At 43.6% G+C, this 16,072-nt stretch overlaps 1 protein-coding gene across 6 annotated transcripts in view; it reads left to right on the forward strand.

The window, feature by feature from the left end:
• Positions 1 to 16,072, forward strand: part of Vrk1 (VRK serine/threonine kinase 1) — a 78,650-nt gene that overhangs the window by 22,424 nt on the left and 40,154 nt on the right. For 5 of the 6 annotated variants that reach the window (XM_037210826.1, XM_037210822.1, XM_037210825.1 and 2 more), the window contains exons 2-3: positions 9,470 to 9,635; positions 15,385 to 15,440. In XM_037210826.1, coding sequence (XP_037066721.1) covers positions 9,476 to 9,635; positions 15,385 to 15,440 — 216 coding nt within the window. In that variant the 5' untranslated portion in view covers positions 9,470 to 9,475. Of the gene's footprint in view, positions 1 to 6,458; positions 6,821 to 9,469; positions 9,636 to 15,384; positions 15,441 to 16,072 lie in introns of those variants that run through there. The other variant, XM_037210827.1, reaches the window with a different exon arrangement.

Raw genomic sequence — 16,072 nt, forward strand, 5'->3', positions numbered from 1 at the left:
CAGAAATCCCATACAAACACAAAATCAGAAACTATAATATATAAGCAAAAGACCTGTGAGATAAATAAATGCCCAGGCAAAGCATTATGAGACAAAGTCCCTCCAAAAATACCACTGAGTTAGTTTTGTGTTGGCCTGCCCTTAAGTGTGGTTTGTATATCCAGAGAGACTGTTGGAGAACACTAAGTTTTCCTTTGTGAGTGGTTGTATGTTGGAAATAGTTTCTGGGTTAGGGACGGGGCCTTGTGTCCTCTCCCCTTCTCCTCACTGGAACCCCATTTGGCGTAGACCTGTGCATGCTGCCTCAGTCTCTGTGCATTCAGATGTATGTCAGTCCTGTTGTGTCTGGAAGGCTTTGTTTCCTTGGTGTCCTCCATCCCTGCTTTTACAGTCTTTTCCCCTCATCTTTCACAAAGTAGCCATCCCTGAGGGGAGGGATTTGATGAAGACACTTAGAACTGAGTGTTCTGAGGTCTCTCACTCTTGCCCATTGTCCAGGTGCGGGTCTCTGTATTTGTTCCCATCTACTGTACGAGGAAGCTTCTGTGACGATGGCTGAGCAGGACACTGATGTATGAGTAAAGCAGAATGTTAGAATATTTTATTGTGTTTTTTAGCACAGCAGTAGCATTTTTAGTCATGTTATAGTTCAGTTTGGATGAGCAGTTACATGTCTTTTGAGTGGCTGAAATCTATGTAGTTGCTTACGCCTGCTTCCGCGTATTATGCAGGCAGACAATGTGCTGTTGTTTACATTTCTCCTCTGGTATCTTGCAGAGTACCTTCCAGTAGGGTGATGGCTCTAGGTAGGTACCAGCTTGACTTCTCCATGTTTGATGAGTTGTGTAGGTTTTGTCTTCAACTATAGGGCCTTACCATCAGTTTGTGGAGAGCAACAATTGCTTTGGCAATAGCTTGGGTTGTTTGAGGGTTTCCATGGGGCCCCTTTGGTCAGCAACTCAATTAGGTGTAACCCATTCCTGCCATTGGAGGTTTCACTTGGTGGTGAGATGTCTAATTGAGGCTTTCTCTCCCTGGTTATGTAGTGAATCCATTTGAATTTCTTCAGTGTATGTATGTATTTTAAGAAGCATCTACTGTGGTGGGTTTCCCTATGACCCCTCAAATGGCCCTTGGTGTAGCTGTCCCTCCCCATATTCCCTCCCTCCCTCCCTTTCCCTCTTCTCTTCCCCTTTCTGTTTAATCCTCCTATTTCAGTCCCTCCTTACCTATCCATCCCTCCACGATCTATTTCTCTTTAGGACCGATGGTCCCTTACTCTATATCTAACTTCTGTGGTTATTTGCTTATCAAACACTTAAAAGCTAACATTCACATATACGCTAACACATACCATGTTTGCCTTTCGGGGTCTGGTTTACCTCACTCGGGATGATTTTTTTTCTAGCTCCGTCCATTTACCTGTGAATTTCACGTTTTTGTCTTTTTTTAACAGCTGAGTAAGATTCCACTGTGTAATTGTAGCACATTTCCTTTATCCGTTCATCCACTGACACACCTAGGCTGTTTCCAGTTCCTGGCAGTGAACGCAGATTAGCAAGCCTGGCACTTGGTTTTAGAAGGATGTTTGTTTCCTGGCACAGTGTGCTCTGAGTGCTGCAGCAAGGACAGCGGTGACCTAAGACCTTGCAGACAAGGGCCAGAACAGCAGCAGCAGCATGTTCACTGCAGATGGTGTGCACTGTCAAAAGTTCCTCATTGTAGTGATGCTGACTTCATTGAAAGAGGCAGGGCCTCGTCCTGTCTTCTGCTTTTTAGGAGTGGACTTTGATCCCTTGTGAACTCATTCCCACCTCAGTGTGACTTGTGACAGTGGCACTATGGAGCATTTATGACTTTGGGTTCAAGATTGTTTGTATTCATTTTATAGATGGAATATATATTGAAAAGGAATTCATACAAATTAGCAAAAAGACAACAGAATATTGAAAGATGTGCTAAGAACTAGGCCAGTGAGAAGGTTCTTTCTGACCCAGGTATTCAGAGAACTGTCCCACTTTTGCTAAGTTCGTCATTAACCTCCACATCCCAAGATCCAAATGTGCCTTTCCATCATCTCTCATGACATGCTCTAAGCACACAGCGCTCCTGCCAGGCCCCCTGTGAACACAGCCCACCTTCTCCCCACTGCCTCTCTCCAGCTCTGGTCATCTCACACATCCTGTTAGTGAAAGCTCCTATGGAAGAATCTGATAGCATGCGTGTTGAGAAGGTTACAGGGAGGAAGGAAGGGCAGCTGAAGGGAATGGAAGGGCTTCATCCGTTGTGACAGGAGAGGAGGCCAGGTCTGGACAGTAAGTTGGCTGTGAGGTGAGTTAAGTAGTTTGTATGCTTGAGTCTTAGAAAGATAAGGGAATTCTTCTGGAAACTTGTGTTCTCTTCGTGAACTAGGCTATTGCATCATTTGCTGAGAATTACAGTTTAGGAAGGGAATTGGGATTTCTGAGGAACAATGAAGGTTTGACATAATCATTTTAGAGAGCTCTTGCTGAGCCTTTGAAAGGCTTGCTGGTACCCACTGCAAGTGAGCTGTGTGCAGTGAGCTGAAAGCTGGACATCAGGTGCTTGCTGTGGAAAACAACTGGAACTTTTGCTATCTGTAGAAATTTGTTTAGTTCCTGCAGGGTACAGTGTACTGTAGAGAAGACAGTTTCTGCATCCGGGGAGCTTGTATACAGGGAGGATTTAGATTTACCATGTGCCGTGAGAGGCACAGTTTCTATTTCCCTAACCCCTTCTGAAAAGGGAACGGTTTTACTAAATGTGTACAGAAGTATGTGGGAGAAGGGCTAGTGCAGAGATACTGGTACCAGGATAGTGGAAGGGCTAAGTTCTCCTGAATCAAATGTGCTTCTGTACAGTATGAAACACATCAGAGAAGTTTATGGCTTTAAAGAGAATGTCATGAGAATCTGTAACCCCCTAAAGGAGCTTATACATAACCTATTTTAGGGAAAATTACAAGTAGTCATCCAGTATGTAGTGAACATCACACTGTCCTGTGATTTCCCAATGTGGCTGTGAATTTGTAGAGTTTAGTGAGTGTAAGTGTCATTGTGTAAGATTCATTCAAGCTTTTTACCCGCTTTTCAGCTTAAAAACAAAAAACAAAAAAAAAAAAATAAAAAAAAAAACCCACCAAATTTGAATCCAGGACTTGAAAAAATGCCAGTTATCTAAATACAGTATCGTATTGTGATAAATATAGCCATTGAGATTTTAGATCTATTCACAAAACTTTATTTTAATATTCATAGGGAACTTTTTTGGACTGTTATCTGAAAAACTGAGGACCATTTTATCATCAGAACTGACTATTAATTAGGGTATTGTTTCAGAAATAAAAGTTGATCTGCTGCTGAAACTCTCTTTGAATATGTATGGTTCCAAGCTTGCTTTGTGTATTTAATAACTTTAGTACTATAATCACTCTGTTTACAATTAAATTTTGGTGAATATGCTAATATAGAATGTAACAGTGGGTGATTTCAGTAAAGGGCAGTGTGGATTTGCATCTTGATGTGCTTTTCAGTTACATCTGCATTTCATTTAGAATCAAAGGGAAAAGAAATGGTCAGATTATGTAACAATCATGTGATGATGAACCAGCTTCTTCCCTCAGTTGCAGAGGCTGTTATTACAGTAGGCCTGAGCTGAGTGAACTGGAATTACACAGACTGAAACTTACAAGTTACAAGTTGACTTTTCTGTGTATTCCTTTGTAGATACAGTGCTATAAGAGGTTGGTTTCATTATTAGAAGATACCTCTAATGTACTTATGGAATTGGTTAATTGAAATTGTGTCCGCAGTTCTTTAGTAGAAACCTCAGTGCTGGGGTTGGTTTCATTTATTAGAAGATGCCTCTAATGTACTTATGGAGTTGGTTAATTGAAATTGTGTCCACAGTTCTTCAGAGAACTAACTAGACAAGGACTTGGTTATCTTATTTTTGTGAGCATGGGTTCCTGGTTTAAGAAATTGTCCTTTTCAGAAATTGCCTGCAAAGCAACAGTAGATTGACACACCCAGTTTCCCTGTTCTCGGGAACTAGGAGACTTTCCTATTACTCTAAACTAGGAAATAAGAGGGGGCCGGGTGGCAGTGGTGCACGCCTTTAGTCCCAGCACTCAGGAGGCAGAGGTAGGTGGATTTCTGTGAGTTCGAGGCCAGCCTGGTCTACAGAGTGAGTTCTAGGACAGGCACCAAAGCTACACAGAAAAACCCTGTCTCGAAAAACAAAAACAAAACAAAACAAACAAACAAACCAAAACAAAACAAAACGAAGAGGGGTTGGTTTCCAGTGCAGTGATGTTGGTCAAAGAGGACATGGAAGCATGGTGAAGGGTCTAGATCTCAGACAGAGCTGCACAGTAGTGCTCACCAAAGGTGGTTGTGCTTCCTGAAGTACGTGCTAGGAAAGGGACATTTGTGATGACAGGAAGAGGCTTTGTGGGCTCGTGTGTGAGGTCAGAGGTCCTGGTCGGGTGTTATTCCTCAGGAGCCGTGCCCCTTCTTCTTTGAGGCAGGGTCTCTCACTGGGATTAGGCTAGGTTAGCTGGCTGTTGAGCCCCAGGGCTCCCCTTGTCTGCCTCCTCTGTGTGGGGATTAGCAGTGTATGCCACAGCAGTCAGCCTTTCCACTGCATCCGGGGTTTCAATTTAGGTCCTCATGCTTTTGTGGCAAGTATGTTACTGGGTGAGCTCTTAGCCTGAGGCTGGATTCTTTTAGTGGAAATAATATTTCAAGAGTATAGTTCATATGCTAGGGAATGCATGTATTAAATTACTAGAGTGGTTATTGTTTCTACACTTTTTTTGTGAGCGGGGCTGCTAATTATGAAGGCTTGTGTACGTATGTGTATGCTTTCCATAAAAGGTAATTTCACGTACAGTTAGGTTTTTTAGACAGGATCCGTCTTTGTAGCCTAGGCAGGCTCTGAACTCTTGATCCTTTTGCTTTTGACTCTTGTCACTAGGCATCAGACACCTGTGTCTAGTTCAAGTACAGCATTTTAGAGTGTACCTCTCACTTCTTCCCTTTCACATTTGTGAATTTAAGGAACAAAGGAATAATAGATTAAAGATGTCACCTAATTATAGCAGTCCTCTGTTAAACCAGGGGAGTCATTCCAAGATCCCAGTGGATCTGGAAACCATGGCTGGTATGGTGCCTATACACACTGCTGAGCAGTGCATATAATATGGATCCTACTTTAGTTTATAAGGTGAGTGGAGTAAGAGTAACGGTAACGAAGATCAAAGCAGTCAGCAGAGTGTCCGATAAGTGAGGTGCCTGTGGTTTCCGTATCTCCAGACATTTGTGTCCTGTACTCACTGTTCTTGTGAGATGGGAACATTGCCTCCTTAATGAGATAAATGAGGTGAATGACCAAGCGTTGGGAGGTTGTGGAGAGCCCTAGACTGTGCCATTTAAACCCAATCACTGATAGCACAGTCACTTTGGTAACTGAGATGGCTCCTATAACTACGGAAGGGCAGCTTATATAGTGGGGATGCACTAGGCAAAGGGATGCCCACACAAAGGGCTGGGCAGTGATGGCTCTGGCTGCATCCAGTACTTAGAACGGCACACAGTATTAGACTTTGTGAATTGTTTCTGGAATATCGCATTTAGAATTTTTGGACCTTGTTTGACCATGGATAACATGGATAATCTGTGGAAGAATTAGCGAGAGAGATTCTTGTCCTGTGTGCCATTCCACATTTATACATGGTATTCGTGGTTTAACAGAACCACCACACCCAGCTGGCACGTCTATTTTATTTTGAAATAGCCATAGCTGGTTTTTTGGGGGTGGGTTGGGGTAAGGAAATGTTTTTCTGAAGGGTGTGTGTGTGTGTGTGTGTGTGTGTGTGTTGTGTCCATCTCATTGTCACCCCCGTTTGTGTTTTCACAAACCCAGTCTTGTTATGAAGCTCACTTTGATCTAGGCTGCAACTTCTTCTTGAGCCTGGTGTCTACACAGTATACACTGCTCTGAAGTTTTGTATGTACCAGTCTTGTCAGTATCCACTTACATTGTGTTCTGGAGACAGGAAACTATTTCGCAGTTTTACTGTGGATGCTATCCTAGGGTTCTGAGTTTTGCCCTAGTGCTTTCCTGTATGGTTTGGGGGTGTGAAGGGGAGGGATACAGGGATGCTCCCTAGAACTAGTTTTAGGAGTGACATTCCTGATCTTAATTATTACAGTAAGATCCAAATAGCTGGCCCTAAGAGTAAAACTCAAAATAACAGCCAAGGGTTTTATTTGGAGAAAAACACACACACACACACACACACACACACACACACACACACACACACACCACACACACACACACACACACACACACCACTTTATTTACCACAAATTTATATGAAATAATGCTGAGGCAGATTTAATTTGCAGTATGGTATTTTTATTGCACATGGAAAAGAATTCTAGAGAAAACCATTTTCTCAGACACTTGAGTTATAGAAAGACGTGTTTTAAAGTCATTTAAAACTGTTCTGACAACTCTAAGGAAATAATCAAATAGGAACTGCTGTGATTTCATCAAGCTGGATGAAGTTTAGAAGAAATTTTGTTAGTGCTGGGGACTGCTGTGTGTTCGAGTTCATTCTTCTAGTGGAGTTGCCACTGAGGTGCAGAAGTTAATCTTTCCTCAATGTTTGGAGTCCTGGTTGCCATGGCTGTCACCAAGATTCTACTGGGCAAGATTTCAGCACAGATTAAAAGCACCTTGAGAGAACTGATCTGAGGAAGTGCCAGCCCCAAGTTCCATTGCTTTGAAGGTGATTTTCACCTCAGAGAAGTTTGAAATTGGGAACATGCACAAAGTGTTTTTTAGGGAAAAGTTAGATTTAAAGATTTCCCCAGGTTCTGGCTATTACAAATAGTGCTGCTATGAACATAGTTGAGCATGATCTTTGTGGTATGAATCAGCGTTCCTTGGGTATATGCCCAAGAGTGGTATGGCTGGGTCTTGAGGTAGATAGATTCCCAATTTTCTGAGAAACCGCCATACTGATTTCCACTGTGGTTGTACAAGTTTGCATTCCCACCAACAGTGGAGGAGTGTTCCCTTTGCTCCGCATCCTCTCCAACATTGACTGTCATTAGTGTTTTTGATCATAGCATTCTGACAGGTGTAAACTGGAGAGTCATGATTTTAAGGAGTTCAAGGCTAGCCTTGGCTATATGATGACTTCAAGGCCAGCCTAAGCTACATAGGAAGATCCTATCTGAAAACAAAAGTTGTTTTTTGATGTCTACAACATGCTGTGGTCTGGGCATGGACATACACACACCATACACACTGTAATAAAAGCTTTAAATATTCTATTGAAAAAAAAAAGATTTCCCCATCAGTTAATAAAGGACCTCTAAAGGAACAGGGCTGATAGAACGAATGTGTATATTAAAAGGAGATTTATTAGCATGGCTTGCAGGCTATGGTTCGAATAGTCCAACAATGGCTGTCTTCTGATGGGAAGAGAAGACTAGATATCTCAACAGTCCCTCCCAGACTAGTGCTGGAGTTCCAGGGTAGTCCTTGAGAGCTGCTGGTCTTTATCTAAGTTGGAATCCTCAAGTAGGTTCTAATACCAGCGAAGGAATGCCTCAGCAACAGAGTAGATGAACTTGCCAGTGATACTAATGGAAGCAGTCAAAGAGGCAAAAGCTTCCTTCTTCCATGTCCTTTTACATGGGCTGCCACCAGAAGGTGTGGCTCATTTAGAGTAGGTCTCCCCAACTCAAATGACCCGATCGAGAAAAGCCCTTCATAGTATGACCAGTTGAGCTACTTGGTTTTACTTGATTTAGATGTAGTCAAGTTGATAACCAAAATTAACTATCCCAGTAGCTCTGTTTGCATATATGGAATTCATGCATATGTAGTCATAATTGGAGGTGTTTGTTGAAATGTCCAGTCTAATACTCTGTGTGGGGGTGTGTGTTGGGGGTGGGGGCTAGGGTTAGAGAGATAGTCTAGCAGTTAAGAGCACATACTGTTCTTACAAAGGACCCGAGTTCGGCTTCTAGCACCCATGTCAGGTGGCTCATAACCACCTGTGAATCCAGCTCCAGGGATCCCATACTCCTGGCCTCCTCAGACAGCCACACTCATTCTATACATGATCTAAAAAACAAGAAAATAAAGCACTAATTTTCAAAATATTTTTATGTTATGTATATGGGCATTTTGCCCACATATCTACACTATGTGCATGCTTGGTGCCTGAGGAAGCCAGAAGAGGGCATGAGATCCCCTGGAACTAGAGTTACAGATAGTTGTGAGTCACCATGTAGGTGCTGGTAATTGAACCTGGGGCCTCTGAAGAGCAGCCAGTGCTCTTAACTACTGAGCCACCTCTCCAGTCTCAAGAACACAAATCTTTCAATATAATGTGTTTAGTACATCTGAGTTCAGAATGTCACATCTTAACAGACTTCTATTTGAAATAGCATTCTAAGTGTTGTAGGCCAGGCTGTTTCATTTGCACCCTTCTCTCTGCTTTATGTCTTCTGCTGTTTTTAGGGAACTGTAGAGTCTTAAGGAAATCATTTGGGTTAGTATTAATAGAAAGAAGAATTTGAGATCATGCAGCTTACTTTTATGTATGTACATAGAATTGTACACAGTGCAGTGTACATAGAATTGTACACGGTGCAGTGAGTTATACCTGAGTGCATTTGAAGCTTAGAGAGATGTGCTTTGATCAAGATTTCCCAGCTAGCCACTTATGTACTTGGGGTCCAAAGCTTTTGATTCCAGTCCTGCTCTTCCCCAGTAAAACAGTTTTCCCAGAACATTCTGTTACACTTGTGCTGGTGAGGAAAGTGAATGAGATGCTTTTCTAGGGTGCCCAGACAGAAGGGACACATTGGAAGGCCAAGACATTGTGGAGCTAGCTGGTGGTGTGTATCACTTCTCTGCTGAGCCCATGTCCTGGTTTGTACATGGTGCTGGTGCAGCCTTCCTACTCAGTACCTGCTCTTGTGCCCCAAATGCCCTTGTTCTTCCCCCTTGTGCATACCTAATTGGGATTGTAGTCTTTGTCCTTGGATGTAGTGCATCCGTATTACTTAGGATCTCTTGGCTACATTACTAGGTGGTGTGCATTCTGATTGCATGCTTTTCCTCAGTTGCACAAAACAGTTCTTGTTTTGTTGTTACTAAATAGTATTCTAGTCATAGATGATATGTCACTGGGACTTAAAGTGCTTTCCATAACTGTATAATCATTATATTTATGGTCTCCTCTTCAAAACTTAGTGACAACCAAATAGGATCCCAGCTGTTACAGACCAGAATTAGTAGACATCCTTCTCTTTAGACTTGAATAGTCCTTGCTGAGTAGAAGCCTTCTGTAGGGGGAATGTTTTGAACACTTTCAAGGTTTTAATTGTGAACAAAGTTGCTTTGTTTTGTATTACAGAGAAAAATGCCACGTGTAAAAGCAGCTCAGGCTGGAAGACAGGGTCCTGCAAAGAGGCGCCTTGCAGAGCAGTTTGCTGCTGGGGAGGTCATAACCGACATGTCTAAAAAGGAATGGAAACTAGGATTGCCTATTGGCCAAGGTGGCTTTGGCTGCATATATCTTGGTAAGTGTATGGTGACTTCCAGTCATCAGTGTAAAGACCCAAATGTTTCTTATGAAATAGTTTCTCATTTAAGCTATTGCAAGGTGCTGTTGATAATCTGTGTTAAGATCGTGTGGTTGATAAGTTCATCTTTGACATATATGTAGATGATGGCTTATTTTATTATAGAAAAAAATACTATAATGTCATTGGTAAGCTCAATATCCTTAGAGTCTTAAAATTTCTACTCAGTCTAATTAAGCTTTCTTCTGAGACTGAAAGAAAGGTGTACCCATCCTTTTTCCTTCACCTCAATTTACTCTAGCTCTGTGTTTAGCTCATTTTATATTCTTATAGCTGTGGGTTTTTAAAAATGTCTGAACTTCATATTAGGCTTGATCTATGTTAGTTATGTTAGTTAGCATGCATACTGGATTATCAACATTAAAAATGTTTTACTTGGGGGCTGGAGAGATGGCTCAGTGGTTAAGAGCACTGGCTGATCTTCCAGAGGACCCTGGTCAATTCCTAGCACCCACATGGAAGCTCATAACTGTCTGTAACTTCAGTTGCTGGGGACCTGACAACCATGGCTATAGCTAGAGTTTTCTTCAGTCCTCCCCAGCACCATGGACCCCCTCAACCACTTATAAAATAATTACTCAGAAACTTATATTAATTAAACTGCTGTGCCATTAGCTCAGGCCTACCACTGACTAGCTCTTACACTTAACTCAGCCCATTTCTGTTAATCTATATGTCACCACGTGTTCCGTGGCTTTACCTGTTGCCTTTACATGCTGCTCCCTGGACGGCAGGCTGGCGTCTCCTCCAGCTTCCACCTCCCAGCCTCTCTTACCTGTTTGTCCCACCTATCATATACTTCCTGCCTGACTACTGGCCAATCAGTGTTTTATTTATCAATCAATCATTGCAACATATATTCACAACATACAGGACATCCCACAGCACATGGCAAAATACCAATGTACATAAAATAAAAATAAATAAATTAAAAAGAATGGTTTACTTGCTGGGTGGTGGCGCTGCATGCCTTTAATCTTAGCACTTGGGAGGCAGAGGCAGGCAGATCTCTGAATTTGAGAACAGCCTGGTCTACAGAGCAAGTTCCTGGACAGCCAGGGGTGTTACACAGAGAAACCCTGCCTCAAACAACAACAACAACAACAACAACAAAGGTTTACCTAGCTGGCTGTGGTGGTGCAGGCTTTAATCCCAGCACTGACTGAGGCAGGCCGATCTCTGTGATTTCCAGGCCAGCTATTATATACTGAGACCTTGTACCAAAACAACAAAACAGAATGAAAAACAAAAACCTTGATTGCATGTACAACTGTCTCCTTCCCCAAGAATACTGGTGAGAATATGCTACAGCTCGTTTGCTTTAGGCATTTCTGGTCTTTTGCGTTCTGTGATTTTACCCTACTCTTAATTTTCTTTTGTAAATTTTGGTTTTTAAGGCTTCATTCAGCTGAGGTAGGCCATTTCTGTACTTCTACCTCTAATCTTGATTTAATTAGTTAACTTGTTACTTAATTTCTTAATGAATGTTTCCTTTTCTCTTTTTTGAGACATGGTCTCACTACCTGCCTGTGAGGCTCAAACTGACCTTGAATTCACAGAGATTCTCCTGCATCTGTGTCCTAAGTGTTGGAATAAAAGTATATGCCACTATGCCTGGCACAACTTTTAAAAATTATTTATTTTTGGCACAGGCTAGAAGAAAGGGATTGGAGTTACAGATGATTGTGAGCCACCATATGGATGGTAGGAACTGAGTTCCAGTCCTCTGGATTAGCAGCCAGTACTTCTAACAATTGAGCCATCGCTCTAGCCCCGAAAGTTTCAAAGTTTATGTTTAACAGTTTACATAAAATGAAATGTATAGACATTTTTTACTCACAGCTGTAAAGATCTATAAAATGAACTACTTTTTTCTTCAAATAGTTACTATAAAATGAAAACTTAAATTTTTTTCCTTTCAAGCAACATCTGACTGGGAGTGTTAATATTCCAGTGGAGGTTAACATCATCTGGAAATTTGTTGGAATTGCCATTCTTGTACCCCACGCTATTCCTGATTCAGAAACCATGGGGGAGGCCTGCAGTGCTGTTTGAACAAGCTCTTTTAGGTGACCAGGCCCATACTGGGATTTGAGAGCCGGAAGAGAAGAGCAGCTGTTCTCACTGTGTCGGCCCTCCTCACGTGCATGACTAGGCTCTGCTCTGTATTTGTGCTCATGAAACACAGTGCTTTGCACAGGAGCCTCCTGGTGGAGATCGTTCTTGCCTTTGGGAAAGCACATGCTGCTTCTCTGGTTTGGTTTAGAACCAGGGCTGTCGTAATGAAGCAGGGTATATTTATGTAGGGTCAAAGTCTTCATAAACCACAAAAAGTAGCTGTTCATGAAATGTTCACATAGTTATAAAATAACCCACTGGGGGTGGGGGTGGGGTTGGCGGGGTGAGGAAGGGTGGCAATAGACACCACCATTGTGGTTCCTGATTCTAGAGGGTTCAGTCCATGGTGTCTGGCCCCACGCCCTATGTGTTTGGGCACAGTGTCATGATGGCAGGTGCATGTGACAGGAGAGTCACCTCTGGTGTGCAGGAAGTAGAGGAAGGCTCCAGGGCAGCCTGGTGCCCCTGCTGGCTTCCACTACCCAGTGATCTTCTCCAGCTGTTTCCTACCTCCTAAAGTTTCTGGAACTTACCCCAGTAGTACCGTCGGCTGCGTATCCTGCAGCCTTGTATGGGACACTTTGTCTCCATACCATTACCTTAGTCATAACAGCTGAGTGTGTATTTCGAGCTTGTGATTTAGGGAGGTGCTCTGGTCACTGAAGGACTCGAGTTCATTAACAGGAACTTGTTGCTGAGTAGGGTGTTCATTTTCTCTCCTAAAACTGTGCTTGAGCCACCATGGTACCCTGGTTATTGCATAGAATCGTCTTTATTTCAGTGTCCTTGCTTTTGTGACCTTTTGTGCATTTGGAACTTGCTTTGTGTGTGTGCTGGATGTTTTATTTCTATCATTAGAAGGTGCATTCACTAGTAAGTATTTTTAATACCTAGTGAACAGTCTGTGAGTTAGGACTTTGCTCTCTGTGTGGAGAGGAGTATTCGCTTCAAGACTGATGCCTTAATTGCTGTGTGCACTGATACACTGAAGCTGCCCTAGCAACTGTGTATAATGTCTGACCTCGGAAGTGTTGAGTCTCTCTCCATTTTGGTTTTACATAGTGCTTGTTGCCTTTCTTTTCCAAAGCTGAGTTTAGGGCAGGGCGTGCACATGCTTATTCCCTTTATTCTCTTGCACGATACTTTCCACACTCGAAGACTTTTCTCAGTTCCAGGGTAAACATGTACTTGTTGACGAGGCATAGTTCTTGTTGTCTTTGTGCCTGGCATAGTATATGCGTGTGGTGTGGAGAAGTCATTGTGTTTCTTCTCATTGGAGTGTGCAGTATCACTGGGATGCTATCTTCATTTTCATGTTTGGTTGAAGATGCTGAGCTGCCTTATTACCACTTCAGTATCTAAGTGCTGCTCCCTGGGGCTCTTCCTATGGAGCTCAGAGCTCTTCCTTCTCTGAGTGAGCGTCTCTAGAAGCTGATGCTGCTTGTCTTGTGTCTGGAGTGCTGTGGCCACAACTCTCCTTTGGTTTTCTTCCTTGGTTTCCATTGCCTCTTCTCTTGATCTGCCTGGCTTCTGTTCCAAGGTGGGGTGCCTTCTCGATCAGTCCTGGCATTTCTGTCCTCTCTCTGTTCGTTCCTGAGGGGATTTCTTCCAGTGTGAGGCTGTAAATAAATAGTCTTTTCCCTTGGACTGTGCTGAGACCGAACCTCGACCTCACCGTGCAGGGCATGCGTGTGCTGGCCACTGAGCTAGTCCTCAACTCGATGGCTAGCATTTATTTCTCTCTTCATCACGTGCAGGTGGGAGATTGTATGTGCAGCAGTGGTTAAGAGCTGCACCAGCCAGCGTTGTGTTGCTCTGGCCAGCCACCCCAAGGAGGAAGATTTTCTTTGGCTCACAGACATTGAGTCTAGAGGTGCGGTTCATACACGAGGGGAACCTGGTAGGGGCAGGAGTGTGTGGTGGAGGACAGCTAGCCCCGGTGCAGCAGACCAGGATGTGATGGTCAGAACTAGGGGTGGGCTGCAACCGTCAGAGGTCCTCAGCCCTCCGGTTAGGCTCCACCTGTTCAAGGTGTGCAGCCTCGCAAGAGTGCCACCAGGTGAGAATAAGTGTTCCAAATACAAGTCTGGGGACATTGCAGATTCGAACGATAACAACATCTGAACTCGGATGTTTAGCAAGCATCTGAAACAAGACACCCCAAAGCACTTTCTCCTACATTTCTCCCTTTGCAGCTTTTGTGCAGTTTTCTGCCCAAACCCTAGAGTGCCTCATCCTCCACATGCAGTCCACCGAGGGCCCGTTAGCTGTCCTTTGAGTCTTTGATCACAGTCTGCTGGCACACCTTGTCTATGATCCCCTTGGTGCCCACGCAGCTGTCAGGCCACGCTCTGCCCCACCCGTTAGACTAGGAGAATCCCCTCCTGCTCTGCCTGCTTCTGCTCTTGGCCTGTACACAGGTCCTCCAAGGAGCCCCGTCAAAGTTGGATCATGCTAGTCCTTTTGGCAAAACCTTGGAGGTCTCCTGTCTCAGTTACAGCAGCAGTCCTAACCTTGGCGTTGTCTGTTAGGCCCTTCATGTTTTTCCCTGCTGCTTCTCTAATGGCTGTTCCTCACTTTCTGTATCATGGTTTTCTCTGTGCATTGGTCTCCTGGCTTTACAAATGCTTGTGACACTCCCATATTGGGGCCTTTGGTGCTAGTCCCTGTGGAATGCTGCCTGTGAATTCCCATGGCTTAACTGTTGGATGGTTTCTGGTCCCTCAGGCTCTTGTTAACACACTGCAGCACTGCCTCCCCTCACTGTTGAAACTGCCCCACCGCTTCTCCTGTCACATCAAACACACTTGATGTCTTACGTGATGTCTGCATCTTACTGCTCAAATGACAGCCGGAAGTGGAAGGTTTGGTTTTTTCTGTCCACTTGCAAATTCTCATTTCTTTTCTTTTCTTTTTTTTGGTTTTTTGAGACAGGGTTTTTCCATGTAGCTCTTGCTGTCCTAGAACTCACTGTGTAGACCAGGCTGGCCTCGAACTCACAGAGATCCTCGTGCCTCTACCTCCCGAGTGCTGGGATTAAAGGCGCGTGCCATCACTTCCCAGCTGCAAATTCCCAGTTTTTATAAAATGGCATCATGTAGGTACTTGTTGATGAGTTTGGAAAGACTTCCCTTCTGCATGGCAGTGCCAAAAATGTTCTGCACTAACCAGTGTCTGGAGTCAGCTCCTCTGCTTCCAGATGTTCTACCCCAGAGGGTTTTACAGCTTGTTAGACCCTGGGGTTTCTCCAGTTCCTATTCTCCATGAATTCCCAGTACATCAGCATGCCAGTGACCAGAGGACTTCTGAATGAAAGAACTAGTCTTCACTTTGGACAACAGCTTCCTTTAACAGCTGATCAGATAGAAGAAACCAATAATTGCTAGATATATTCTACACAGGAGAAAGTCTTAGACTAGGTGCATTGTTGGAATGGCCCTGAAATGGCCATTTGGGAACTGGGATTCACCCCTTCAGAGGGCTGCAGGGCTGTAGGCCTAAGTGTCTGTCATATGCTGTCCGAAGCAACACCGCTTGTTCTGATACGAATGTCTCATTCTTTAAACAGCGGACACAAATTCTTCCAAACCGGTTGGCAGTGACGCACCCTGTGTTGTGAAAGTGGTAAGAAAATACTGCTCATTTTTGTCTTTTATCAATGTAAGTTGGTGTTTATTTTGCAAGCATCTTTTTTGATGACTAGAATTAGTTAAACCATAAGGTATTGCATTGTTAATCATGTTTCGTAACTATTTAATGAGGCACATAAATAGCTTTACAGTTTTAAGTAACTCGAATTCAGAGTCTTCATCTCCCCTGAACTAGAGTGGCACAATTTGAGGTATCTAGGAAACCACAGAGGTCTGCAGGAGTGGGAGTATCTGTTTTAGCTGTTGTCACCAGGCAGGCATATTTTATATTTAGATCCTAGAACATCATGCTGAGCCGATTTTTATTTTACATCTTGTTCTGGACATCTGTCCGTCCGTCCGTCCGTCCATCCGCCCAGCTGTCTATTTCTTTTGCCTGCTGTCGGTTTTATTCCCTTCCCTGTTCCTCTGAAGAAGCTGTGGGTCCCCCGTGGTCGTAGAGCCTTCTTTGCTGTGCTCATGTCACAGTGAGTGCCCCATGTGTCGGACTGGCAGCACCCCAGTGGACAGAGGCACACTGAGGAGCTAGGCCAGGCGCCGACAGCAGGACTAAGGCATCTTTGTATTTCATCATCGTGCTTGTTTTCTCTGAGCTTGTACATTGTT

This window comes from Peromyscus leucopus, chromosome 14 (assembly GCF_004664715.2).
Source record: "Peromyscus leucopus breed LL Stock chromosome 14, UCI_PerLeu_2.1, whole genome shotgun sequence".
In the NCBI taxonomy this organism is placed as follows: domain Eukaryota; kingdom Metazoa; phylum Chordata; class Mammalia; order Rodentia; family Cricetidae; genus Peromyscus; species Peromyscus leucopus.